A 25,939-nucleotide genomic window follows, 5' to 3' on the forward strand; every position below is an offset into this window, starting at 1 on the left:
GGAGAAGTGGTTCTTCAAACCTGAGGAATCAGGGTGAGAATATTCTGTTTATTGCAATAGATTTGATAAACACACCCCTCCCTATAACTAGTGCCTTTTAAATCTGTTTTGCTTCTCTTACTCAAATCTTTGCGAAAGTGGTGTTACAAGTGCTGGTTAATCATTCTTCTGTGGGGTGGGTTGCTTCTGAATAGTGGAGAATGGTCAGTTTACATGTTATCAATGGGAGCCAATGATCAAGTTCTCCTGATAGCTGGGAATCTCTTTATGGTTTTGAATGAGACGCCACCAGAGCTTAGAGAACATGACACATTTACAGCCAAGGGGGTAGGGCCAGAGAGACTGCAAAAGAGCAGATTTGAGTTTTGAATGTGATACTACAGAGAAAGGGACGGAGAAAGCTATGAGTCAGCTGAAGGTGAAGCTCATTGGAGTCTCCATGTTTCTCTGCAGATCTGCTATTTGTTTGTCTCCATGTAAACTCTGCTTGAGTATTTGTAAATAGAGCAAACATTACAAAGACACCCTAGGTCTCCACTGCTCTTTTTTTATCAAAAGGAATCTAAACCTAGAGTCCATTCTGAGTATTACTGCACCACAAAAAAATATTTTTAATGTCCATTTGAAATATAGTTTTAGATTGCTCAGCCATATGTATTTCACCCAGCTCTGCTTAAGTCTCCTGGCAGCATCATAAAAAAAAGAAGCTTCCAATGGGTAGATAGCAAATGATGGCCAGGGTCCAATGAACTAGTTTTATGTTCCCAAAGGGGACTGGAAAAACAGCGCCCTGTCAAGCATAGCAAAACACTTTTGAAACAGATTCAGAAAAGGGATTCACTTTAAGACTTAAGGGCTTGTTGTTCAAAGAAGGAAAAAGCAAACTAAAACCTTCCTGAGCCAGAGCCAGAGCTAGGTGCAGGGGTGAAGCACCACCCTTTTAGGGATTTCCCAGATGAGCTTAGCAGATAGCAGATGCAACAGGGACGGGTGGAGGCTGGTGGCAGCAGGGGAGGGGGTAGCCATGGGGACGAGAGCTCCTGAAATCAGCAGCATCACCTCCAGCCATCCAGTCCTCCCTCAGCCCCGTGCTGTGAAGAGAAGCCCTGGGCCAGGCACCTGTAGCTTCCATCTTCAGTTCCTCAGATCGCCTTTGGGCCCGATGGACCACCACAGAGGGATACTAAATTGGAGGCAGACTCCAGAGGCATTGTGGATACTGGTGTTGATGGCAGCTGTAGCTGCCTGGCTTGGCACTTCTCTGTTCATGCTGGGCATTTGTCCAATTACACTATGTGCCCGTGTGGGGCCTGACTGAAGCCTTTGCACAAATGTATATTTTTGGATCTCAGCAGGTGTCTTTTAAGCCAGTGGTACATTTCATTTCCATCCCTCTTTCAACCACAAGCCAGTGCTTTTACGTTTCTTGTCATTAAGCAGCCTTTGTGGTGAGCCAGTTTGTACAAAGGTGAATCATTTCTTTGAATGTTGAAGGTAGCTGTGGGTGTATGAACGTAACTCACGCTGACGTATTCAAAACAAACAGTGACATAATTCTATGCATTTTTATAAGAGGGGAAATAATTCATTTTATTTATTCTGTCGTTATCTTATGGCCAAATCCTGGTCGCATTCTTTCCTCTGCTTCCCTAGCTACAAATGGTGTGTCTGAGTAACAGAACTGGATTAACTCTTATGAAAAATGTTCTATAGATCCACAGGCAGATTTGGGATCCTGGGGAATATCTACAGTACTTCCCATGCTCACCTTACAGAGTACTCATGTTGTTGTTGTTGTTGTTGTTGTTGTTACTTTCAGTGGTTTCACATTATGGAACACAACAGGATCAAATGAAGAGACACATTTGCTTTTGAAAAGGCTGACAACCGTACTATACCTGGACTGCCCAGTGAAGAGCTGTTTTAAAATCTTTGTCCACCAACACTGGATCAGCTCCTTTATGCAGCAGGATTTGCGTGTGCTGGGGTCGATTGTGGAACGCAGCCCAGTGAAGAGATGTCATCCCCTGAAAATCACAACCCAGGTCATCAAAGCTTTGGGCAATGCATGACAGCCCTAGAAGTAGGGATAATAAGGTTATGAAACAATAGATCTGCCTGTGTCCATGAGGGAGCCAAAAGCAACTGCCATCCTGCCTGGACCCAACACTACCTCTGTGGAGACTTTGCACTGAATTACAGCGGGGGGTATTCACACCCCTGATTCACACCCCAAAGGCCTTTGCCTGCCTGGAATGTGTTTTTGAACTCTGGTGATGCCTCTTCCTGGCCTGGATGGAGGATAGAGAGGGCTTTTGAATGTGTGATGAAAGGAGCCCATTTGACAAAAGTAACATTTACATTACAGCGGTACCTTGGGTTACATACGCTTCAGGTTACAGACTCCGCTAACCCAGAAATAACGCTTCAGGTTAAGAACTTTGCTTCAGGATAAGAACAGAAATCGTGCTCTGGCGGTGCAGCGACAGCAGGAGGCCCCATTAGCTAAAGTGGTGCTTCAGGTTAAGAACAGTTTCAGGTTAAGAACGGACCTCTGGAATGAATTAAGTACGTAACCAGGGGCACCACTGTAACTGCTGCACCCACTCACCTCACAGAGTGTTTGTTGTGGGGGAGGAAGGGAAAGGAGAATGTTAGCCCGCTTTGAGACTCCTTAGGGTAGTGATAAAGTGGGATATCAAATCCAAACTCTTCTACATTTTAGGGGATGCTAGTTTGCTTACCTCATTGTCTTGGTGGTTGATTTCACTGAGATCAGACTGCTGTAGCAGCACAGATAAAAGTCTGAGGAGGGCAAAGTGACATTCCACGTCAAAATAAAAGTCAAAACAAAATTCAGAGAAAGTCATGGTCCCATTTCAGTAAGAACGAAGCACCCTTATGTCAATGTCATAGTGACATAACAATTAAACATGTGCTTAACTTTCACTTCACGAATTCAATGGAACCTAAATGTACTTAACTTCAATTAATTGCTTGTGTTTCTATGCTTTTGTCACGGCCTTTGGTTAGCACAATAAACTTACTGAAGCTTTAATTAAACAATGCCGTACGTTTTTAACAGTATAAGCTTAAAAATTAGAACCTTAGAGTCAATGGCCTTGTTCACATACTTCTCCAAATATGGCTCAGATCAGTGTCACATTATCACACTGTTAAAAAACAAGAAACAGTACCCATGTAGAAAACAAAACAGAAAAAAAGATATTGTGTACATTACAAGAAAGGGGGACGACGACAACTTGTTACTGTGGTTAACCAGGCCTTGTTTCTTTTTCTTTTTTTGTGTCTTACTCTGCACTTGTATTTTGTTCTTTTTATTTTTCAATAAAGAATATAAAATAAATAAAAAATTATCACACTGTCAAGCACTCCTCCCTCTATTGTCCCTTGCTAAAGGGGAGAAAGCAACTGTCTTAGCATTATGTGCAAACCCCAGGGCTTATGGTTTTTCTCCAAACAAAGAAGAAGCCAGGGGTCATTATTGGTTTCCTGTTCATGGTTTATTTGGGTGAAACAAATCATGAGTGCTGGTTCACACATCAGGTTAAGGTAAGGTTACCAGATTTTTTTCAATGAATCCGGGGACACTCTTCACCTTCCTACTAAATAGATGGATTTTGTCAGGGGACTCATATGTAAATCCGGGGACTGTCCCTGGGAAACGGGGACGTCTGGTAACCTTAGGTTAAGGTAGCTGCTCCAGGATTTGTTTTCTTGCTCTAGGATTGGTAGAGCAAAGTGGGGAATGCTCAAGTTGTGTGCACTAATGTGCCTCTTGTTCTCGAATTAAATCATCTGACTATGGTGAGGGCCGGATTAAGACCTTGAGAGGCCCTAAACACTTAAAAGATTTTGGTGCCCCCATATATATATAAAATTCAAAATATAAACAACAATAAACCATAAAATAAATTTTTATTTTTTTCAAAATGAAACAAAACCTACAGTAAGATGGAAAATAGATCTTCATGGATATGAATGCCACCATTCGGAAAAATCTATATAACTATAGACTTGCCCCAATTCAGCAATATATTCCAAGATGTTTTTTATTTGAGTTACTTTTGGGTGGTAAGAGATATGGCAAGAGAGGCATTAATTTATTGCAATGTGAATTTTGCATTTACCATAACATCAAACTAAGGTTTAGCACCATGGGAACAACAAGTTTCACATGCTTTCTTCTTACATGCTCCAGTTCAAATAGTTATTTAGACAAACCGTACCTTGACCGCACTACAGCTGAACTGACAAATTATCATTTGCACTTGCCCACCAAACCAAGATTGAAAACCACATTTTGAAGATGGGTTGCAATCCTGGTTTGAAGGGCTTGTGTAAACCATAGAGAGGGCTCCAGCACCATTGTTCCATGAGCAGAAGGGAGTTTATTTACGAAATGAGAACTACCGTATTTTTCGGTCCATAAGGCGCTCCGGACCACAAGACGCACTTGTTTTTTAAAGGGGAAAAACCAGGGAAAAAATATTTTCCTGGTTTTCCTCCTCTAAAAAACACGGAGGGGAGTGCTGGAGGGGAAGCCCCTTCTCCCTTCACAGCGGCTCATCCCCGCTTCCTTAAAGGGACATGGGGACGAGGGGAGAAGGTTTCTCCCCTCCTCCCCATGTCCCTTTAAGGCAACAGGGGATAAGCCTGCTTTTGGCATCGGGGCGCAGGGTGGTGGAGAAAGCAGCAGCATCCCCGCTGTTTCCTCCACCATCCCATGCCTTGCACCGATCCCAAAAGCCTGCTTTTGGGATTGGCGGGCAGCGCGTGGGGTGGTGGAGGAAATCCTCTACCAACCTCCCTGCCGCCCACCGATCCCAAAAGCAGGCATCGCAGCTGCCTCCCCCACCTCCCGCGGAATACGGCGGGGGATGCTGGCACGATCCACCAACATCCCCTTTGCTCCCCGCCGCCTCCCCACATCCCCCGTCGCGTTCGGCGGGACGTGGGAGGAGGCGGCGGAGGTGTTGGTGGATCGTGCTAGCAGCTCCGTGAACGGAGCTGCTGGCACGATCCACCAACATCCCCTTCGCTACCCGCCGCCTCCCCCCATCCCCCGTCGCGTTCGGCGGGACGTGGGGGGAGGCGGCGGAGGTGTTGGTGGATCGTGCTAGCAGCTCCGTGAACGGAGCTGCTGGCACGATCCACCAACATCCCCTTCGCTACCCGCCGCCTCCCCCCATCCCCCGTCGCGTTCGGCGGGACGTGGGGGGAGGCGGCGGAGGTGTTGGTGGATCGTGCTAGCAGCTCCGTGAACGGAGCTGCTGGCACGATCCACCAGCATCCCCTTCGCTTCCCGCCGCCTCCCCCCATCCCCCGTCGCGTTCGGCGAGAGGTCGGGGGAAGCAGCGGAGATGTTGCTGGATCGTGCTAGCAGCTCCGCTCGCCGAAAGAAGCTTCTTTCGGTGAACGGAGGTGCTGGCATGATCCAGCAACATCGCTGCTGCCTCCCCCCACCTTCCGCCGAACGCGACGGGGGATGGGGGGAGGCAGTGGGAGCGAAGCCTTCGCTCCATAAGACGCACAGCGATTTTCCCTTCCATTTTAGGAGGGAAAAAGTGCGTCTTATGGAGCGTAAAATACGGTATTCTTATGGAACAGATCCTACCATGTGTGTAACTATCTTTCCATAAATGGAAAATAAATTGGGATTTTCAAATGGTCATGTCAACCACTCAAAAAGTTTTGGAATTATCACACCCGCACACCAATTGCGTTAGGAGAAAGATTGAAAGGGTGGCTTGGATCCTAACTTTCTTTCCATCCATGGAACACAGTTCATGTTCATGTTCATACAACAAGGTTTATTTTTCTTCCCTTTTCCTGGGCTGCTCCCTGCACCCCCACCAAATGTGGGTAACATGATGTAACATGACTTAATTTGTTGAATTTATACAAGTATCAGAACACACCCTTTTGCTGCACAATTTGAGATGTCTTAGTGCTGAATTTAGTTGTTTTTTTAAAAGTATTATTATTATATTATATTTTCTTCTGGATGCACATTGATTTCTTACATGGGCATTGCTGTTTGTGTTCCTTGCCATGTTGAGCAAAGATGAAGAGAAAAACAAACGGACATGGCAAAGATCTGTGGCACTTCAGCAGTGCTTTCTTGTAATGGAGTGATCATATTCAGAAGATCTAATTTTGCTGATTTGGGCTAATAAGACAGATGAAAAGGAGCTGAACAGCTGGCACACTTCTGCTCCGACCAAAGGTCTGCCCGTTTCCATGGGGACTGTAGAAATTTATTTTGCAGGGATCTCTCTGTGTTGCTGCTAAACTAAATTACCGATACCGCTCCCTTTCCAAATATCAGTGCAGGCCCCTTTTCTATGGATGTTTTATTTATAATGCCCTCTTGGTTGCCTTGAAACCTTCCAAGAGTACTGTTCAAATGATGTGTGTAAGGAAGAACGAGGATGCCAGAAAATTAGAAAAGCAACTGAAAATTGAGATTGCTTGAGAGAAGTGGATGCAAGCAGTTTGTGAAGCATAATGGACACGTGATACACTCATGGAAGCACAATGTTCAATATTTTCATCAGAGGTAGCACACACGCTGGTAATATCCTGTTTGTTTCCTTAAAATGGATTAGGTGTTGTTGCATACATGAGTCCAAATCAAGCTGCGATTTGCACAGAATGAAGCAAGTGCTACTGTTGCTTCTTGCCTGCTTCAAGGAAATCAATATTAAATTAAATAAGAATGACACTCTCTTTGGTTTTGCATGCATCTGTGTCACGGAAACCAATGGGACTTGCCTGCACAAAATTGTGCACAGGATCACAGCCCATAAGAACCACAAAAATTTGATGGATTTTCTTGATAACATGCGTATCAAGTGATTTCTTGTTGGTATTGTTAAAAGTTCCATGCAGTGCTTCTCCACAACTGAGGAAAGGTAGTCTCAAGGCAAATCTTAGCTACAGAATTGAACTATTCCACCTTTTGCACAGTGCTGGATGTGGTTGTCTGGAATTGTGGCTGTTTACTTAGCTTGGCACAATCCCGAAGAAACTAACACGAGGCTTAAATCCCTTTTTATTTTTTCTTGTGTGGATTATGTTAATGCCTGGTCATTGTTCACCCAGCAGAGAGACCTTTCTAAATAGGAAGTGTATTTGCATGAACTAGTTTTTTTCCATATGGAGGCTGTACTCATGAACACTCATTGGTTTCTGCAGTTGCCGCAATTGCACTTGTTGCAGAAACTACAGTATATGTGAAGCCCCATTGGGATATCCTTCATAGAAATAGCGGCTATATATGAACATCTCTTGGTCACAAGCTCAGTAGCAGCACCACAACATCTTCTGTACTTTGATGACTGATAAAGAATCGGCCCTAGGATGGTATTTAATGTAGGTTTTAGCCAGAGTAAACCTACAGAAATTGATGGATATGACTAAGGTCCATTGATTTCAGTAGGTCTACTCTGAATAAAGCTTGCATGAAATACCACCCCAGGGTTCAAGTATAGCAAGCAACACCACAGCTGTGAAAACCTTCACCAGCAACTCTTTATGTGCAGTTAATTATTAGTGCAGGATGCCCAGGCAGGTAGAAAAAGTATGATTAATAATACAAAAAGGCTGAGATTCTAATGAGCCTTATCAACCTCTTTTATTACCTAAGAGGGAACATGTTATAACCACTATGAGAAATAATGAAAAAGCTACAGATTACAGATCTATTAAAAGATTCATTATCTGTAGCTGTCTGGTGATTTCAAAGAGCATACCTGACATTGGGATCAGCAGTGGCAGCGTGCAGTGGCAATCTTCCATTTTTATCTGGGATGTTCTGTTTGGCACCATTTCTCAGCAGGCTGACGCAACCTTCCAGCCACCCCTGAAAGTGAATCAAAAGGAAAGAGGCTGTGCAAATTGCAGCAAACTTTTTTTTTTTTAAACTATGTGTACTGGATATGAATTTGTTTCAAAAATCAATTTTTTTTTTTTAAAAAAAGGTAACAGTGCAATCTGTACACGACTACTCAGAAACAAGTCCCATTGATTCCAGCATGTCTTACTCCTAGGTAAGACATAGACGTAGGACTGCAATCTATATCTCTAGGTTTGGGACCTAAATACTGAGTTAATTGGCATTTGGCACTCTTAAGACCTCAGAGGTTGTGCTAGTTTGTAGGTCTACCTTCCTTGATTTTTCATGGCGTTACATCTGCTGAAGCAGGGGTTCTTAACCTGTGGTCCATAGGACTAGGGGGGGGGCATTGGTGGGGGGGTCCATGAACACAATGCAAAAAAAAAAATGATTTCCAGTGCAATAAAATAATTTATAACAACCAGGAGGTAGAATCTATAAGACACGTCCTTCTGTTTTGCAGTTTCTAGTTCAGCAGCATACGATTACCGAGCAACAGTTTTTCTGATGAAGAGATATTCTACATAACGCTGGGCAAAGGAAATGTTTACTTTGGAAGAAGATTTGTGTGCTTAAAAAAAATACCATAGTGGAACTGTTGCAAGTTTAACAAATGCATTTTTACCGACACCTCATTTAAACTGTCAGCAGTCCCTTTGACAATGTCATATTTTGCCAGTGTTGTATTTTTCGCTCCATAAGATGCACTTTTTTCTTCCTAAAAGGTAAGGGGAAATGTCTGTGTATGGAGCGAATGGTGGTCCCTGGAGCCAAATTGTCCAGGGGGCAAAAACAGATAGTGCTTTTTTTTTTTTAAACGAAGAGAGAAGGGGGTGCTGAAAGGAAGCTGCTGAACAGCTGATCAGCAAGCGATCGGGAGAGAGATAAGGCTTCCTTTCTCCCCCACCCCCTTGTTGCATGTTTTGCAGAGGAGGCTGTTTGTTTCCCTAGTGGCATGTGACTGGCTGATTAGAATATCTGTCTGAAAACTGTAGAAACAGCTCCCTTTCCTTTCCTAAAGAAGCTGCAGAACTGTGAGTTGAACCCCATAAAATGGGGCTTTTCCCCCTTTGCAAAAGAAGCTGCACAACTGGGAGCTGATCCTCAAAAAAAACAGGGCTTTCCCCTTTCCTCCTCTAATAACTTGGTGCGTCTTATGTTCAGGTGCGTCTTATGGAGAGAGAAATACGGTAATCATATGCTATAATAGTTCCATAATGCTGCTTTTTTGTTGTTGACTTTTCCTAAAAACTACGTACAGGGGAAGGAAAGCTCCATACCAGGTAGGTTGCCAGAGATAAACTAGTGCGGCCACATGCATCTTGGGTGTTGATATTGGCTCCCATCTTCAGCAGTAATTTCACTGTATCAAGCTGGCGTCCTGAGACGGCGTGCATCAAGGGAGTACAGCCTTGGAAAGGAAAAGAAAAATGTCTTTCGTTTAAGGCACAGTTAGTACAAAAACACATGTATGGTATATCAAGTGCTTCATTTTGCTTTAAAAAGTGCTCGCACTCCTGGAAGTATTGTCACCTCTCAGGAGAGTCCAATTTCAAACTCCACATAAGTTAGCTATATTATATGACTGTGTTAGTTGACGTGTGTTTGTGTGTATTCATTCATTCTGTACCTGGCTAGCTTTGGGGGGGGGGGGAGAAAGGGGAAGGGAAGTAATAATCTGAAGCAGATACCAAAGATCCTTCCAAGATTTTTTATTTTAAACATTAGCAAGAGCTTTCAGGGTGGCTTCATGCCTTACCTTACCCACCAGTTGCCCCCACTGGGTAGAATAAATTGGAAGAGATTGGGCTCCAAACTGCTTCACTTAGGGTTGCAGACGATTTGTTTCCTTATTTTAATTCCTAGCTAAAATGCATTGCAAAATTCAGGAAAATGCACATTTTGGAAGATGCCTGTATTTCATTTCATGTACTGTATTGTTTGGAAAGTGAAAATTTGGCAGCTTTACCTTTAAACTGAATCTAATTTCTCTCCTACTCCTAGGCAAAGGAATCAGTACTATTGGCTTGAGAGTGAAGCAGAGAGATGGGAAGGGAGGGGAATAGGATGTTAGACCCACAAACCGTGGCTTCCTGCAATCCGGAATTCCTCTCACAGCTCTCATGGTGTAGAAGCCAGACATAATAGCCATTCCTGCAACACATACATCTACTATTCCACATCACTGTTTACCTCCTAAGCCTGTCATTTGCCCACCATTTTGTCTCTTATCCCTTGTTTATTAATGCACTGATCATTTTGCATGTTAGCAAACTTTGTCCTCTGCAGTGCAAAAGCTGCACAGAAACTGAATGAGGCAAATCAAAAGCAAAACTGTGGAACGAGGAGCAGCAACCATAGTGGTTGACCAGCCTAATGACTTTCATTTTTAGGTGCAGCTTTTTTTTTTAATTAACTAGATCCAAGTAGTTAATTGGGGAACTAGTCACCGGCCTCTTACTTTCTTTTTTCGCTTCCATCTGCCACACTTCTGTAGCTATGTAGAGTGGCACAGAAATGTACAGATAGCTCTTTTACACACCCTCCAACATTGTTGACCTCCAAATTGGGACGTCAGGAGGGATGCACCTTCCAGTTTGTTACTCTGGTACTGGTCAGCAGAGTTGTGCCACAGTGCTGGATATTCGGGGCAGCTGGGGGGGTATGTCTTTACACACCAGCAGCTAATTCAAATGTTCAGAAAAACCATGCAGTTCAGCCTTCCTGGCTGCAGATTTCCTTAGATTGTACTACTTCTGGAACTCAAATGACTGTTGTTCGAAGCATGTCAAGAGCTCCTTGCATATGGAAAACTAATAATTCAGGTAGCTGATTCTAGCTAAGCTGGAAACATCCCCACATGCATGGGGTTTCTTGATACTAGAAGGAATGACTGATACTGCTAAAATTCACCCGGGCGTAAGTGTCATTGAACTCAGTGGTGTTTCAGATTTCATAATCTCAACCGACAGAACACAGCAGGCTTTAAAACAAAAGATGCGCAGCCAGCCGAAAGGCAACCTTTATTTTTTATCCACCAAGGCAAACAATCTTGCAAAGAAGCAATGCTGCTTAAACTACTAGGGTGAAGTTGGAACGCCATCAAAGCAAAGGAAAGTATTCACCAGCCTTTTCTTTATTCCCCCATCCCCGCTGGTCCTCTGACTTCTCGTATGTACAGGTATAACTGTCACAAGCAATAGTAAAGCAGTCCTGTTGTTCATTAACCAGAACAGTTGTCCTGAAACTCTTACAGATGACATTATTGTTCTTACACTGAAAACAAATAAACCCAGAACTGCTCCCACACATTTCCCCTCTACTGTACTAGTTCGGTTCTCAAATAGTATATAGTTCTTTCACAGTGAAGTCTGCATCTTTCACAGTTAAGTCTGCATTGCTTTGCTGTTTGTGAACATTTAGGATTACAGTTACGGACATACGAAGCTGCTTCATCCTGAATTGACCATTGGTCCATCTAGCTCAGTATTGTCTGCTCTGGCTAGCAGTGGCTTTCTAGGGTTTCAGGCAAGAGGTTTTCCAAGGCCTTTCTGGAGATGCTGGGGATTGTGGAGATTGAGAACCAGTGTGGTGTGATGGTTAGAGTGTAGGACTACTAGGACCTGGGAGAGCAGGGTTCAAATCTCCACTCAGCCACAAAACTCATTGGGTGACCTTGGGCCTAACCTACCTCACAGGGTTCTTGTCAGGATGAAATGGAGGGGAAGAGAACCATGTACCACCTTGAGATTGTTGGAAGATAAAGTTGTTATAAAAAGGTAAAGGAACCCTGACAGTTAAGTCCAGTCACGAACGACTCTGGGGTTGCGGTGCTCATCTCACTTTACTGGCCAAGGGAGCCGACATTTGTCTGCAGACAGTTTTTCTGGGTCATGTGGCCAGCATGACTAAGCTGCTTCTGGTGAAACCAGAGCAGTGCATGGAAACGCCATTCACCTTCCCGCTACAGTGGTACCTATTTATCTGCATGCACCTTGACGTGCTTTCAAACTGTTAGGTTGGCAGGAGCTGGGACTGAGCAATGTGAGCTCACCCTGTTGCGGGGATTCAAACGGCTGACCTTCCGATCGGCAAGCCCTAGGCTCAGTGGTTTAGACCACAGCGCCACCCGTGTCCCAAAGTTGGTACAGTGGTACCTCTAGTTGCAGACCTAATCCATTTTGGGGTGCCTTTCGCACCCCAAAAAGTCCTCAACTAGAGTGCCTCTTCTGCGCATGTGATGTGTGAAGTGCGCAGGTCGCTTCTGCGCATGTGCGGGTGGCGAACCCAGAAGTAAACGTGTTGCCGTGTTCGTAAGCTGAAAGTCTGTAACAAGAGCGGAACACAACACGAGGTATGATTGTATATAAATGTCAAAAATAAATACATTTCAAAAATAAATATTTGACCTCTAGACTTTCTGCATACAAAGCAGTGTTGTCCAGCTGAGTTTCAGCCCCTTCAGCTTGTTATTAGGTACACTGGAGAAGAATTCGCTTTCTGGGAGTTGTGCAGCTATAATACATGATTGTGTCATATATTATTGTGAACAGAGAGGAGGAAGAATGTGTCTTAAAAGAACTACTGTAATCTCTATCCCTTTTCTTTCACTTGTAAAGAAGGAAGTCTCTAGCCGTGATACCGTGATGTCGAAAGTGATGCTAAAAACAGCAGAACCATAGCAATTAGTTACAACTTTTAGCAACTGAATACCAGAGAAAGAATCGCTTTACCATCACTGTCGCAGCATTCTAGTATTGAGGGGTCTTCACGAATGACAGCCGTCAAAGTGTTGATATCCCCATTAGCTGCTGCTTGATATACCAGAGTCAAGTCAATTTCTTCTGCAGAATCGCCTGTGGGAATAAAAGCGGCAGGGAAAACAAAAGATTTTGTTTTTGTCTTTGGTGGTGGTAGGGTTGCAAGAAGATCGATAACAAGTTTAAATACAGCCCTCACATTAAAGACAGTTGCATAGAAGAAGAAAGAAAAACATCATTTCACAACGCAGGAGCAAATAAAAGGGCCGGCAGGCATTTTGCTGTTCCAATCCAAATGTCTTTAATGTACTTTGGTGATGATGGAAGCTGCAGATCATGATCTAGATTGATATGATTATGACTTGCACTTATAAGTCACTTTTTTTAAACAAAAAGAAAAAATTATTTCATTGTGTTTAATTGCTCTTAGATATTTTAAACTGTTTTAAAATATAGTTATATTTTATTTTTAAACTATTTTTCTATCATAGAAGTGTTTGCTACCATGAGCACCTTGGTGAGAAGGCTTGGGTATAAATGTAACTATTATTATTATTATTATTATTATTATTATTATTATTATTATTATTAAAAGGCAAGGCCTTTTCTGTTGTGACATCTTTGGTGTAGAACAGGTGTGGGGAACCTTTCTCCCACCAGATGTTGCTGAACTACAATTCCTATCATCCCTGGCCATTGGCCATGCAGGCTGGGACTATTGGGTGGGAGTCGTGATTCAGGAACATCTGGAATGGCACAGGATCCCTATGCATGGAGTAGAGGCCCTATGTGCTCTACCTGGCTTGGGGGGAAAAGGTGTAGGTGTTTTTCTCCCCAGAACTTATAGAATGTGAGAGTTTAATATATTTTTAAATGCTGGTTCTGCTGGTATTAATATTAGTTTAGTATCGCCACATATGCTTTCAATGTGCTTTAATTTTTAAAGAAGTTACACATTTTTAAAAGATTCCTTTGTAGTTGTTAGCCATCAGAGAGGGGCCCCTGCCGACACACACACACACACACACACACACACACACACACACACACACACGATTAAATATGTACATACAGTACATACATGTTTAGAGGGGGTCAAACTCTTGGGATTTGGCAGTCCATTGATGCAGTTCTGGTACTGTATAATATAGTCTCCACTGCATCTTCAATTCTCCAAAGCAGCACAGGCCCTGGGTGAACACCTGGAACCCCCTGGAACCTCGCTACCACTCGGCAAAGACTGGGGGTGGCACCCAATTTCTGTAACGATAAATTGCCCCATGCTATATGCCTGCGCTTTCATCTTGCAGTGCTTCATTGGCCTGTGCAGAAGAGGAAGCACAGTGGGAGGGAAGTGTAACAGCCTGTGGTTTAGTCAGTCTGTGATTTCTACCTAAGAGGAATCCACAATAAGGCTGCTGCTCAGCCCTTGCTGCTGTCTCAAAGGCATCGAAGCCTGCAGAGATTCATTTATGCCAATCCCCTCCCTCCTCTCACATTGATTTGCATGATTGCAGCCAACAGCAGTAACTGTCAAGTAGACAGGCGCTTTTCTTTCTGGTAAGCAGAAAGGTAGCCTAGCAACTAATGGTCCTTTGACTCAGATGAAACTATTTATATGTGCTGTGGCCTTTGGTCAGTGCTCAAGAAATCACATGTTCTGTGCCGCTGATACTTAGAGTGGGATAGGACGTTCGCATATGTATAAGCCCTCTTCAGACCATCTTCATCTGTTGGAGATGCAAAGGGAGAAGGGGGCAGTGGGACTATGCTGCTGGCGCCATCCCTTGCCATATGCCTGCTCAGCACAACATTTGCAAAGGGGTCCCTACTCTAGAGCAGCTTCATGCCTATAGGAGTTCTATTAAGAGACCCCTGATTGACTGGGGATCCTGATTATGTGGCACGCACAGAGCTACAAATTTCAAAGCATCCCTTTTCAGATACACTGAACAGGCACATGTTTAGAGAGTGGAGCCAGAGGCCCATGTGCTGTCGTGGGCAGTGCTAGCCACAGTCCCCCAATTATTATTTTTATTGATTTTCCAGATTATTACAAATCATTACTGAATTAATTCAATTTAAAAGAATTTCCAAAACCAGTTTCCCACTCTTGTTACAAGGCCAGACTCTTCCTGTCCAGGAATGGCCATAGTTGGTGCACCAGCTATAGCTGGCAAAAGGCACTCCTAGACACTGAGGGTATCTGAGTGACAAAGATAGATCCAAACTCCATATCTGTTGTGTCCAGAGTGCCATCCCACCCGGATCATGTGCCAGTGTCCCAAACATGAAAACTACCAACCCACAGTGCCTCCATCTCCCCAGGGTTCAAGTTTAGTTTATGGGCCCTCCTCTACTACAGCCAGACAATGGTCCAGATCATGTACAGCCTCTTCTGATTCAGATTTTATGGGGAAGTGGAGCTATGTGTCATCAGCATGCTGATGACATTTCGCCTCAGAAGTCTGAATGACCACACCCAGCGGCTTCATATGGATGGCAGGGTCAACGTCATAGAGATGTTAGATTAGGGACAAATTTGCACCGACACCGTGGGGCTGAAACATAATCTCCTAATGCTACTCTCTGGACATGGCCCTTAGTGGAACCACTATTGAACAGTGTCCCCAATACGCATTCCACAGAGCTGGTCCATGAGGATGTCATGGTCAGTGGTATCAAAAGCCGCTGAGTGACTGAGAAACAGAAACAGAGCTGTACTCCCTGTCCCATTCTTGATAGAAATCATGTATCAGAAGAAGAAGAAGAAGAAGAGTTTGGATTTGATATCCCGCTTTATCACTACCCGAAGGAGTCTCAAAGCGGCTAACATTCTCCTTTCCCTTCCTCCCCCACAACAAACACTCTGTGAGGTGAGTGGGGCTGAAAGACTTCAAAGAAGTGTGACTAGCCCAAGGTCACCCAGCAGCTGCATGTGGAGGAGCGGGGAATCGAACCCGGTTCACCAGATTATGAGTCTACCGCTCTTAACCACTACACCACACTGGCTCTTAACCACTACACCACACTGGTATCAGGGTGACCAAGGCTGATTCACTCCCAGAACTGAACCCAGATTGAAATGGATCTAAAGAATTCATATTCTCCAGGAACTCCTGCAGTGTCTCAGCCATCCCTCTGTCCACCACCTTACCCAAGATGCAGACAGGTAGGTGGGCATATTCAGGAATGGATGCATTGCCTCCTGTTTAAGGGCAGTAGGCAACCCACCGTCATGTAAAGACACATTCACCACACTCTGGGTCCGTCCAATCAACCTTTGGTGTCACAGCCCCATGCCCTCCCCCAGCCCTGAAAAAAGCACACATTCTAAGGCCACAATCACATATGGGTCACATGACATGCGTGGGAGCCCGCCCCTGGAAGATGCATGACCCAGTTTTTTTTGCATGTCCCAGTTGGAGGGTATGAGACCCATGTCTGCCACCTGGAGCTACTTGGAGAAAAAGGCAGGATATTAACACAATAAATAAACAACTAAACAAATATAAACAAGTGTACAAACGTTCACACCTGACCTGCCAGGGCTCCCTGCTGATGGATATTCCTTTTCAGGTGCTCTAGGGGAGAGGAGCACCATTTAGATTTCCCACAATGCACTGCAGTGATACTGCATCAGGGGCACTGGAGGGTCATTTACATGGTGGCTCCAAGCTACCACTGTGCTCACCAGAGCAGCTTTGTAGCTGCTTTCCTCTGCTCCCCTCCTGCCACCAGCCTCATGAACAAGGGAGCCAGCCTACCAGAGGAGATACCGCACTGAGGATCCCTTCAATTTGGAGCTGGCCCTGTCACTCCCATTCATTCATAATAATGTCTAATAACAGCCCCCTCCCCATGCATACAACTGCACGTTCGGGGCTCTGGATTTCACGAAGAAAGGCTCTCTCTCACACAGCTGCAGGCACAGGGCTTAATTTGTGCCTGTCCATGGACATCCGAAGGTAAAATGCTTGCATTTCTCCCCCACCCTTCTCTTTTTCCTCTCAGTATTCCCATAGCACCCGAAAGTCTGGGATACTTCTGTGGAAGGGGACGGAAAGCAGGCAAACTGCATGCTATTATCTTCTGGTGCAAGATGAACATGTGATATCCAAATGCTGGGAAGCCTGGCAGAAACTGTCGAATACCGGGGGGCAGTGGGGGCTGTCAGTGGTGGGATGAGGTCAATGGAGGACAGTGGGAAGTGGAACAGGTTGCTCCCTATGGTCTGCCTTGTCTCTGAATACAGAAAAAGCCAGATGATGACAAGTACAAAGTGCAGAGACACAGGCGAAAGCTAGTCCTCACGTGCAGCTTTGCAGAGGTGTGGGCATTGATAAAAGCAATAAATTGATTCATTCATAAAATGAGAGGTGCTAATTCTATCATTGCACTAAATTTCAAATGTGTAGAAGCCTCAGTGAGGCACAGCATGCCCTCTGCACATCCTCAGAGGCACTTTCCAGGATCCAGAGTTATCTTCCCCCCTCTCCTTCCCACGTGATGAAGATGCAAAGGTCTAGTGATCTGGTGGCTTTAGGCACAGATGAGATAAATTCATGAAGGCCAGGTACGTCACTGCTGTTAGCCTCATTAGCTGGGAAATGAGTTTCTTTATTCCAAGAGAATTAGACTGTTAGACACTCCTTTTTCCAAGATGCTGGGAACCAAAGGATTCTCCATCATTCTCTGCTTGTCAGCTTCTCCTGATTATGTGTGCTTGGGTGCTGCTGGAGATGAGAGAGTGCCAGACTGCATAGACCTTCAGTCTGATACAGCAGTTCTTATGCTTTTATGCACACTCTGTTTCCATTCACACTCATGACGTGGGCAGATCCACATACTCAAAGGAAATCTTTCATGGCTTTGCTCCTTTGGACAAATTAACCGCAGAAGCTTTTGTGGGTAGAGGAGCTCTGCGTGCCCATCTCAGTGACTAGAGTGGATTAGAATGACTATCCTTTTCTTAAAAAATAACAGATAGTGCAGAGACTTCAGCACAGAAAACTGGTCTACAGATAAAATAGTACAACTGTTTTGACATGGGAAAGAAACTGAGCAGACAGCATTCATTCTCTAACATTATGCTTGTGCCCTTTCATGAAGTCATAGAGCCAAGATGCTTTTCAATATGGGCCCGATTCTGCTTTCCTAGCAAACATGTACAACTTGCAGGTGCAAACACAAGACCAGAGGACGATCATCAACACCTTGTTCTTTGGTTCTTGTTATTTGGTGCAATATCAACGCCTGACATGATTTCAGATCATTTGGTGGGTACAAAAGTCATATGAAAAGTTATGGAAATTTTGGAATCGGGCACTTAGAATAAAAAAATCATAGAGTAAATTAAATTGAATGCCAAGAAATAAAATTCTGCCATCACATTACAAAGGTTACAGAGTAAGCGATTTTGTTTCTATAGTAACCTTTCCTGGATAAAATGCACCTTTGCTTATTGGATTGGAATATACAATTGGACATTTGTAGTTTGTCAGTATCCATGCCATCAATTTAAGGATTTATTGAAAGATGAGAGCATCTGAATTTTCAATTGCTTGAACTTAATTCATAATATTTTATTTAAACCAAGAAGCCTAATGAGTTAGATTTTTACAAAACCCAGAAAGCAGATAAACTAGGTGTAAAAGTAGAAATCTGTCAAATATGCGGAAAATGTCAAACACAGTCAGTTTTCTCAGTAGAATTTACCTCTTTTGTTTAACCATTTCCATACTGAAATGGCTGCCTTTAAAACAAACTGAAATAGACCCCCTTTTTAAAAATCAACATGTGCAGATAGTCGAATTGAACAGTTTGACATGAAGTTCACATGATCTAAGAATTCCCACATGTAACATGAAATGTTCTGAGTGATGTGAATGAGAATGCAACAGCAACAGGCATATGAGCACGAATGAATATTAGCATTAACAACAAACAGCTTACCTTTCTGTTGATCAAACACTGATGAAGTACTAAAATCCATGGTTGCCTATTGTATTTCCCCCCCACCTCTGCAATCGCCGTATCAATAGCCCATATATTACACCAGTAAACAACGCATTCAATGATTGCTGCCGCCAGTCTTCCTTTCTGGATTAAATTTGCTTTATGGCTGCAGCTTATCAGAAAGGCAACCACACTCCAGTCATGTACAAAGAACAATATATTCCATCTGTAAAAGACCCTATTCAAAATGTTGATTGTAAATGACCTAAGGTACCATCATTTCACAGGGAAAATAAACCATCTTTCATCCTGTGCCTGAGAAGGGCACTGCTGAGAATGCAGCGTCAGCTGCAAGAATGCCGTGCTTAAACTGAAGTCTCCGCAGATGAATGAGAATCCATCGCGCCAGACAGAGCATGTGCAAAGCTTGCGGTGCCGTTTGCAAGCTGACGTTCTCATTGCTCAGGTGAAACAGCATGTACTGGGGCAAAAAGAGTCAACACTCTCTCTCTGAATATTGCAAGGGTATACCCTGCTGCCCATTGACTATACTCCCCCCCCAACTCTAAACACCTAGCAACCTGGGTTAATCAGCCCACAATCTTATGCATATTTACTTGGGGAAAGCCCATTAGGTATATTTAGAATGGTAGTCTTTATATTATATTAAACATGCATTGTTTAATATGCATGATTTCAAGATTGTTGATTTCTAATATAGCTTGCCATGCATTCAAACTGAAAGTCGCATGCAATGCAGAGGGTGTAATCCAATTGTAGGACTTTTGTTCTAGGAGACATCTCCATGAAAGCAAGAGGAGGGCAGGCAGTTTTTGCTGATGTCCACTTCCTGCTTAAATTTGCAATGCCCATTTCCAGCCCCTGCCGTCAGCTCCAGAGATTTAGGCAAATGCTCAGAGCAGGGGGGGGGGGAAGGGAGCATGGGGCGGGGGCTGCAGTGGGAAGGGAAAGTGGTGAAAATCAGCTCCCCTCCTCTTCTGTTAGCTGTGGGCAGCTGCTGAGGTCCAAGCATCCAGGCATTGAAGCCTGCATTTACATCTGTCCTGGGACCCACATCGAAACATAGACACCTGTCTTATATTGAGTCAGGCCAATATTCATTGAGAAGTGTGGGATGAAGACATGTAAACACCCCACAGACAAATCAGGATGAATGCCGATTGTCCTGTAACTGTTCTGTAAACAAAGTGGAATGAATGCTCACTAAAGAACAGATGCAAGACTCCTCCAGCCATCCTATTTATTGTGAGTGCATGATGATTTGTTCTCATGATGGTATCAGAGCAGTTGAATGTGGTTCCCCTTTCAATACTGTTTGCACCCACACAAGTTTTTGGCTAGACATACAGCTTAGTTTCTAATCTCTGCATCTGCTGTAGCTTCTTGCTGAAATTATGCAACTTTTCATTCCACAAATCTTTGGGGTTTTTTTTTTGTCCTGCTTTTAATGCTTTATAGTGCAAGGGTGCCCAGTCAGGCGGCAGTGATATGCTAACACTGGGAAGCATCGCAGAACAATTAATAATGTTGAATGATGTGTGGGGAGACGATTAAAAGTGAAAAACAACCCCATTTAAGGTACAAGAAGGGCTCTGATAGGCACAGTGAAAACAGGCTGAGTGGGACTTCTGGTCGTGCACGACGGGAGAATGGCTGACCCATAACATCTGTGCCATCCATCACGAGTTAATTTGGCGACTGCGATGGGAGTAAGCAGCCTCCCTTACCTCCCTGGGATGATGGGGAGGGCTGCCACGCCCGCAGATGCCCCTTAACCCACTTTGATCCTTTGGGACCGAATGGGGGGGCCTGGGCGCAAAGGGTTCGTGGGGGATGGAGCTCCTGGACACTGGCCCTGTCTGTGCACGACTTCCAGAACTGGAAATATAAATTTGGTTAAAGGTTTTGGGCATGCCTCGGACAAAGGAGTGGGAAGAATGTTGCTAACAGATTCAGCCCTGAGCTGTTAAGAATGAAAATCAGAAGAAGATATGGACTTTACACTGGTATGTGAAAGAGGGAAAGGAAGGGGGGGAAGCCCTGGACTCTATGTTTGTTTTGCCTCAATATTTTACTTAACACGGGCGAAACCTCCCCCAGAAAATCCACTTTCACGGGGAAATAGCAAGCAGACTTTAAAGACTGAGAGTGAATTAGGCAGAATTGGACGTCATATATATAAACTGTATGGACTTGAAACAAGATTTGGAATGATTTAATAGTAATGGAGGACTTCCGGCTGGTAATGGCGCAGCAAAGATTGATTGTTGTGGAGAGCCCGTGAAGCTGAACACCACTTCAAAGGGAGAAGCCAGTTCTGGTGGATGATTGATATTGGATTTTATGGAGGTGTCTGGCTCTCCTGGAAAGGAGTGGATGTAATGCGAGCGAGGGGAGCGGCTGTGCAAAGAAGTTTGGTTTGCAACAGAAGGAGAATATGGCGACGGCTGGAATGTGGCATTTGGAAGAAGAGTGACCTTATCCATACAGAGACATTATTCATTATAATCTCGTCTACTTGCTGGCATATATCAGAGGCTGTGAAAGTATTAGGACTATGAATGCAACTGAAAGAGAGGTGAAGATCGCTCCGGAGTCCAAGACATGGGGAGTCCAAAAAAATTGTAAAAATTTGGCATAATTGGAATTGTTTTAATTGGGAATTGTATAATTAATTTGGATTGTAATTTGATTGGTAATTGGAGATTTGTATTGGAAAATCAATAAATATGATTAAAAAAAGAAAAGAAAACAGGTTGAGTGAAGTTGCATTTCAAGGAGTGTGATTGGATGACGAGATGGTTGAGTGATGTGGTGGCAGAAGGTGATTGGCCAGAGGATGAAACAGCCAAGGTGACATATATTTGCCTATATAAATTGCATTCTAATGGAAAGTCCTCACAGACCCTTTGGATTCTGTCCTGTAACACATTATTGAATAAAGTCTGACCAACTGGGAATTTGGTGTGGGCCTCTATACTTGAACCCGTAAGAACAATTTCTCCCACAGGTTACTTGGTACACCTTTGAAACCCCTCCCCTTGATTGGGTTATCCACACCTTTCCCTTCATGCACCAGGTGAATCAAGAAGGTTGTGGTGACTGCAGTCTCAGTATATGTCTACCCAAAACACCACTGGGTAGTTACTGGGACCATATACAACTGTTTTCAAATAGACACACTGCAGGATAATGCAGAATCAATCTGCAATTAGCTTTTTTTAAATTGAAACAAGTTTCTCATGAAGTGTTTTTCAGGGGCAGAAAACATTCGGTAGATTGTGTGGATTACAAAGGAAAAACAAGCACTCAGTCTCCATTGATTCTGGAATAAAAATGGTGCATGTACTTAGGATGGGTGTATGGAGCCAGGCAGTGATCCTTGGATGAAGATTGGAGGGTTTCCAGTATGTCTCCGTCTTCATCTATGAAAAGCCGGAGAGCATAATTTAGTAATCCTCGCAAATGCAATAGCAATGTATTAACATAACTGCCTTTGAATCTTAGAATGAAGAACTCTACTCTCAGTGTAATGGGCTTTATGAAAAGCATTTCACTTACCACTTAAAAAAAGAAAATGTTGCAGAGGTTGTTGTTGTCTTTTTAAAAACCCTTTGTATTTTTTCCAGAGGGAAAAAGCCTATTAAAAGAGTGGGTTGTTTTTTTTGGGGGGGGGGGGCTTGCAGTAGGGGGCCGAGTGAGTTGGATCACGACTAAGCCGTATTCATTTAAATAAAACTAAAGCATGATTTAATCTTGATAGCATGTCACGTATTGCCCTCAGTCTTGGTTTTCTTGTCTCTTTACTGCTGGCTATCTACCTTGGTACCAGGCTTTGTTTTGTTTTTGTCTTTGAAGAGTTAGCAGTCTTGTGACATCACCTGCGCACCCCTCCACCCCTGTGTGAGCCTCAAGAACTGAGATGCTGTTGCCCTGGCAACCCTAAGTGATGCGATGAGTGATTTACTCCCCCCCCCAACCCATTTATGTAGTACTACTAAATAATGAACCTGCTTTGCAAAATCACTTGGAAATAAAGGGTGAAATGCCACATGAAGCAGTTGTGAAAAACAAGCCATTCATTTTCCCCTCCACCTTTTTCCAGCCTGGATTGCTTCAGTCCCTTTCGTGGAAGCAGCCTGGAATCTTCTCCTGAATGTTTTGCTGTCTTACAAGTGATGTGCAGTACAGCAGCAGCAGTCCCTGAGTCACCTGCAAAACCCTTTGCACTTCATCTAGGCTAGGAACACAGAACGCTGCTTTATGCTGAGCAGAATGTTGGTCTATCTAGCAGACTGACACAGACTGGCATCAACTCTCCAGGTTTTCAGACAAGGAGTAATTTTTAAAATACCTTTCCTTATTTCTGGGAGGTGGTGCCTTGATGTGTTGGAGCTGAGGGTACCTCTTCAGCAGCTTAAGGGGATAGAGAAGGGGGGGGAAATGAAAGTTAGAAGAGAGGAACGGGGGTGGGTTTGAAAACACAAGAAGTATTCCTGGGTGGAAAGAATAAGGTTTCTTTAGGGATTCTCAAAATCCCTGGTTGCTAAGGCAAAAAGCCGCTGGTTTATATGCCCCAAGGGTGTGTGGTGGAGTTGAATGATTAAAACAAAAGCAATCCCATTTTCCAGTCTTATTTTAGTCAGGATGTGTACACCTGGATTAAGAGGCCATATCAAAAGGAAAGTTAAAAAAAAAAGCAGTAACTGGGACCATACCTGTTGGTTACTTCCAAGTCAGGGGCTTACTTTTGCACTTTAACAAGCACTTCCAAGAAGGAGCAAAAGGATTAAGTTGAAAACATTGGGAATACCACAGATATGCTGACTGTATAGGCGGCATTTCAGAGTGCATTTGGTTACGGCTCAGGCAACTCTGATGTCTTTCAGAATTGCAGAATTGCAGCCTCCATGCCATTCCCTGCACAGGTTATCCATGCTCAAAAAATAGTAACAGAGAGATGGGATGGGAACTGTGCCTATGGCCATTTGATTGTTTCAGTCATTGTATATCCCATTTCCTTTACCAGGTATCTAGTTAAATTGAAAAGTTTAATTGTTGTCCTCACTGCTATCTGATTTTATGATGGAGTTGTTCATCTATTTCTTGTACTCACTGGACTTTTTATGCCATTTAATTTTTTTTATTAATATTTATTTTCATTCAGATTTTTGTTATTTGATTTCATTGCATTGCATTTGGTGCTAGTCCTACTCAGTGTAGGCCCATTGAAATTAATGGTGATGACTAACTTAGGTCCATTACTTTCAATGGGTCTACTCTGAGTAAAATTTAGTTGGATTCATTCCATCTTCAGCAGCTCTGGGACTGAAATATTCAGCGATGATGAATAATGGATTACACTAATACTAATTAATAATATTAAGAAGTGAGACTGGACAGTGACAGGATGAAAATCTCCTTTTGATTTGAAGCATTACATGGGAGAGATTATTGCTGCCTATCCCATGTCTTTGGGACAGGTTGGGCTACCAATCTGAATGGAGGACGTCAATCTCAAATTTTCAAAAATGTGGTGAATGGATGAGATACAGTATATGCACCTGATACTTAGTTGTCTCAAAGCAGAGACAGTCTGCTTCTAAATATTTCTGAAGAACACATAAAAATGTATGAGAGTCTTCCTTTATATAGCTATGTGGTATCAACCTTCAGTAAACAGAGTTAAAAAATTAAAGAGCCTGTAGGGCATTCATCTATAATTTGTATGTAGCAATTGAGTTTTCTTTACACAGCTGGCATCTGGTCTCTCATCTGCAAGAGGAACAGGATCTGATTCCTCTTTGGATTTCACTTCCTAATTTTTCAACGATGCTTTGAAGAATGTTGAAAGGATGCATGTTCCCAGTTGAATTTCTAAGATTTTGTAATCGTAGACAGTGTTGCAACACTCTCTTTAAGTGAACCACTGTGCTGGAGCTATGGGTAGCAAACCAGAGAAGGCTTTGTCCCAAATAAGAAACGAAACAGAGCGAACAGCCAAAGTAGTTAGATCTTGACACTGTTTATGTGTATTAACTAATATGGAAAGTATCCTGCATAACAAAGGGAACAAACATCTTATAGGATTGTTGCAGCAAGATTGTGTTATGCAAAATACTGGAGAAAAGGCTCAAATCCATTTATCATAGATGCTTCAGTTGAGATTCCTGCATAGCAGGGGGTTAAAATAGATGACTCTCAGGATGCCTTCCAACTATACAATTCTACAATTAAGTCAGTCATAACAGAATGGAAAGCAAATCCGCTCCATTTCCCAGTGGGGAGGAGTTGCGGTGGACCACGTGGCCACCCACTCCCCTCCGGGGGCGGGGAATGAAGTCCCGCATCACCTGGAGGTTCCTGACCACGTCATTGTCCAGCCAGCCAATCCGCTAGCTGGGGAGGCGTGGCCGGACCCCATTTAAACTGAGACACAAGCTGGAGAGCTTCCTCTTGGCTCGCTTCCTCAATCTCCCACCCTCCCTCCCTAATTTTCAGGTTTTGACATTGGCCTTGCTATGGACCTTGATTGATCGCTGTTGAGGGGGCTGGTAGGAATTTTTCCACTTGGCAAATTGGCATGGGCCATTTGGTTTTCACCTACCTTGTAGCAATCGCCACAACTTTGTAAGGTTTGGCAGTTAGGCATTGGTTGATCTTATGTTGGGGGAAGGGAGGTGTGGTCATCACCTGCCCCTCCAAGCTTAAGGGTATTCTGTTAAAAGAATCTGGGGGTGTGGATCTTGACCAAAGCCTGGGGCGGAGCTAGGGCTGTGCCACGACTCCGTCGGGAACCCTGGAAGAGCTCGAGTTGGTTTGCATTGACGGGGCTCCCCCTATCAGTGGTTGACCCTTACAGGACTCCCTGCGTGATGGACAGGAGTCAGATATAGTCAGGTCAATTCCAATGCCTAAGCCAATACCGCTCACATTCTGTAACCAATAAAATTGTGGCCTAAATTTGCCCAATAACATTAACCTAATATCTGTCTCCGTATGTCTTATTCATCAACGAGGGGGTGGTTTCGGGGTCTCGACACACAAAAAGGTATGAATTGGTGTCGGGGTTTGGGTGCTGGAGCTCCTCGTGCACGGCCTTGGATTGGTTATGCACGAGGTACCAGTTGCGGGGAAAGTGGCCAGCGTTCCGCGTGCTTTTGAGCACGGTCGCCGGCCAAGCCTCACAGTCTGAAGGATGATGAGTAAGCCAATTGAAGACTCTGATGGTGTGTGAGTTCCTAATTGCCTTCTTTAAAGAAACGTTGCCTCGTGAAAT

The 25,939-nt window shown here is 43.8% G+C and overlaps 1 protein-coding gene across 1 annotated transcript in view; it reads right to left on the minus strand.

Moving 5' to 3' along the window:
* ANKRD55 (ankyrin repeat domain 55) overlaps window positions 1-19,026 on the minus strand; it is a 34,464-nt gene extending 15,438 nt beyond the window's left edge. Inside the window, exons 1-6 of the mRNA XM_033164491.1 lie at window positions 18,637-19,026; window positions 12,655-12,777; window positions 9,202-9,332; window positions 7,779-7,888; window positions 2,745-2,805; window positions 1,899-2,027 (exon numbers count right to left, since the gene is read on the minus strand). Of these exons, the coding sequence (XP_033020382.1) occupies window positions 1,899-2,027; window positions 2,745-2,805; window positions 7,779-7,888; window positions 9,202-9,332; window positions 12,655-12,777; window positions 18,637-18,676 (594 nt within the window). The 5' untranslated portion in view covers window positions 18,677-19,026. The remainder of the gene's footprint in view (window positions 1-1,898; window positions 2,028-2,744; window positions 2,806-7,778; window positions 7,889-9,201; window positions 9,333-12,654; window positions 12,778-18,636) is intronic.
* Between the last annotated feature and the right edge of the window lie 6,913 nt (window positions 19,027-25,939).

The sequence above is a fragment of the Lacerta agilis genome, chromosome 11, assembly GCF_009819535.1.
Source record: "Lacerta agilis isolate rLacAgi1 chromosome 11, rLacAgi1.pri, whole genome shotgun sequence".
Taxonomy (NCBI): domain Eukaryota; kingdom Metazoa; phylum Chordata; class Lepidosauria; order Squamata; family Lacertidae; genus Lacerta; species Lacerta agilis.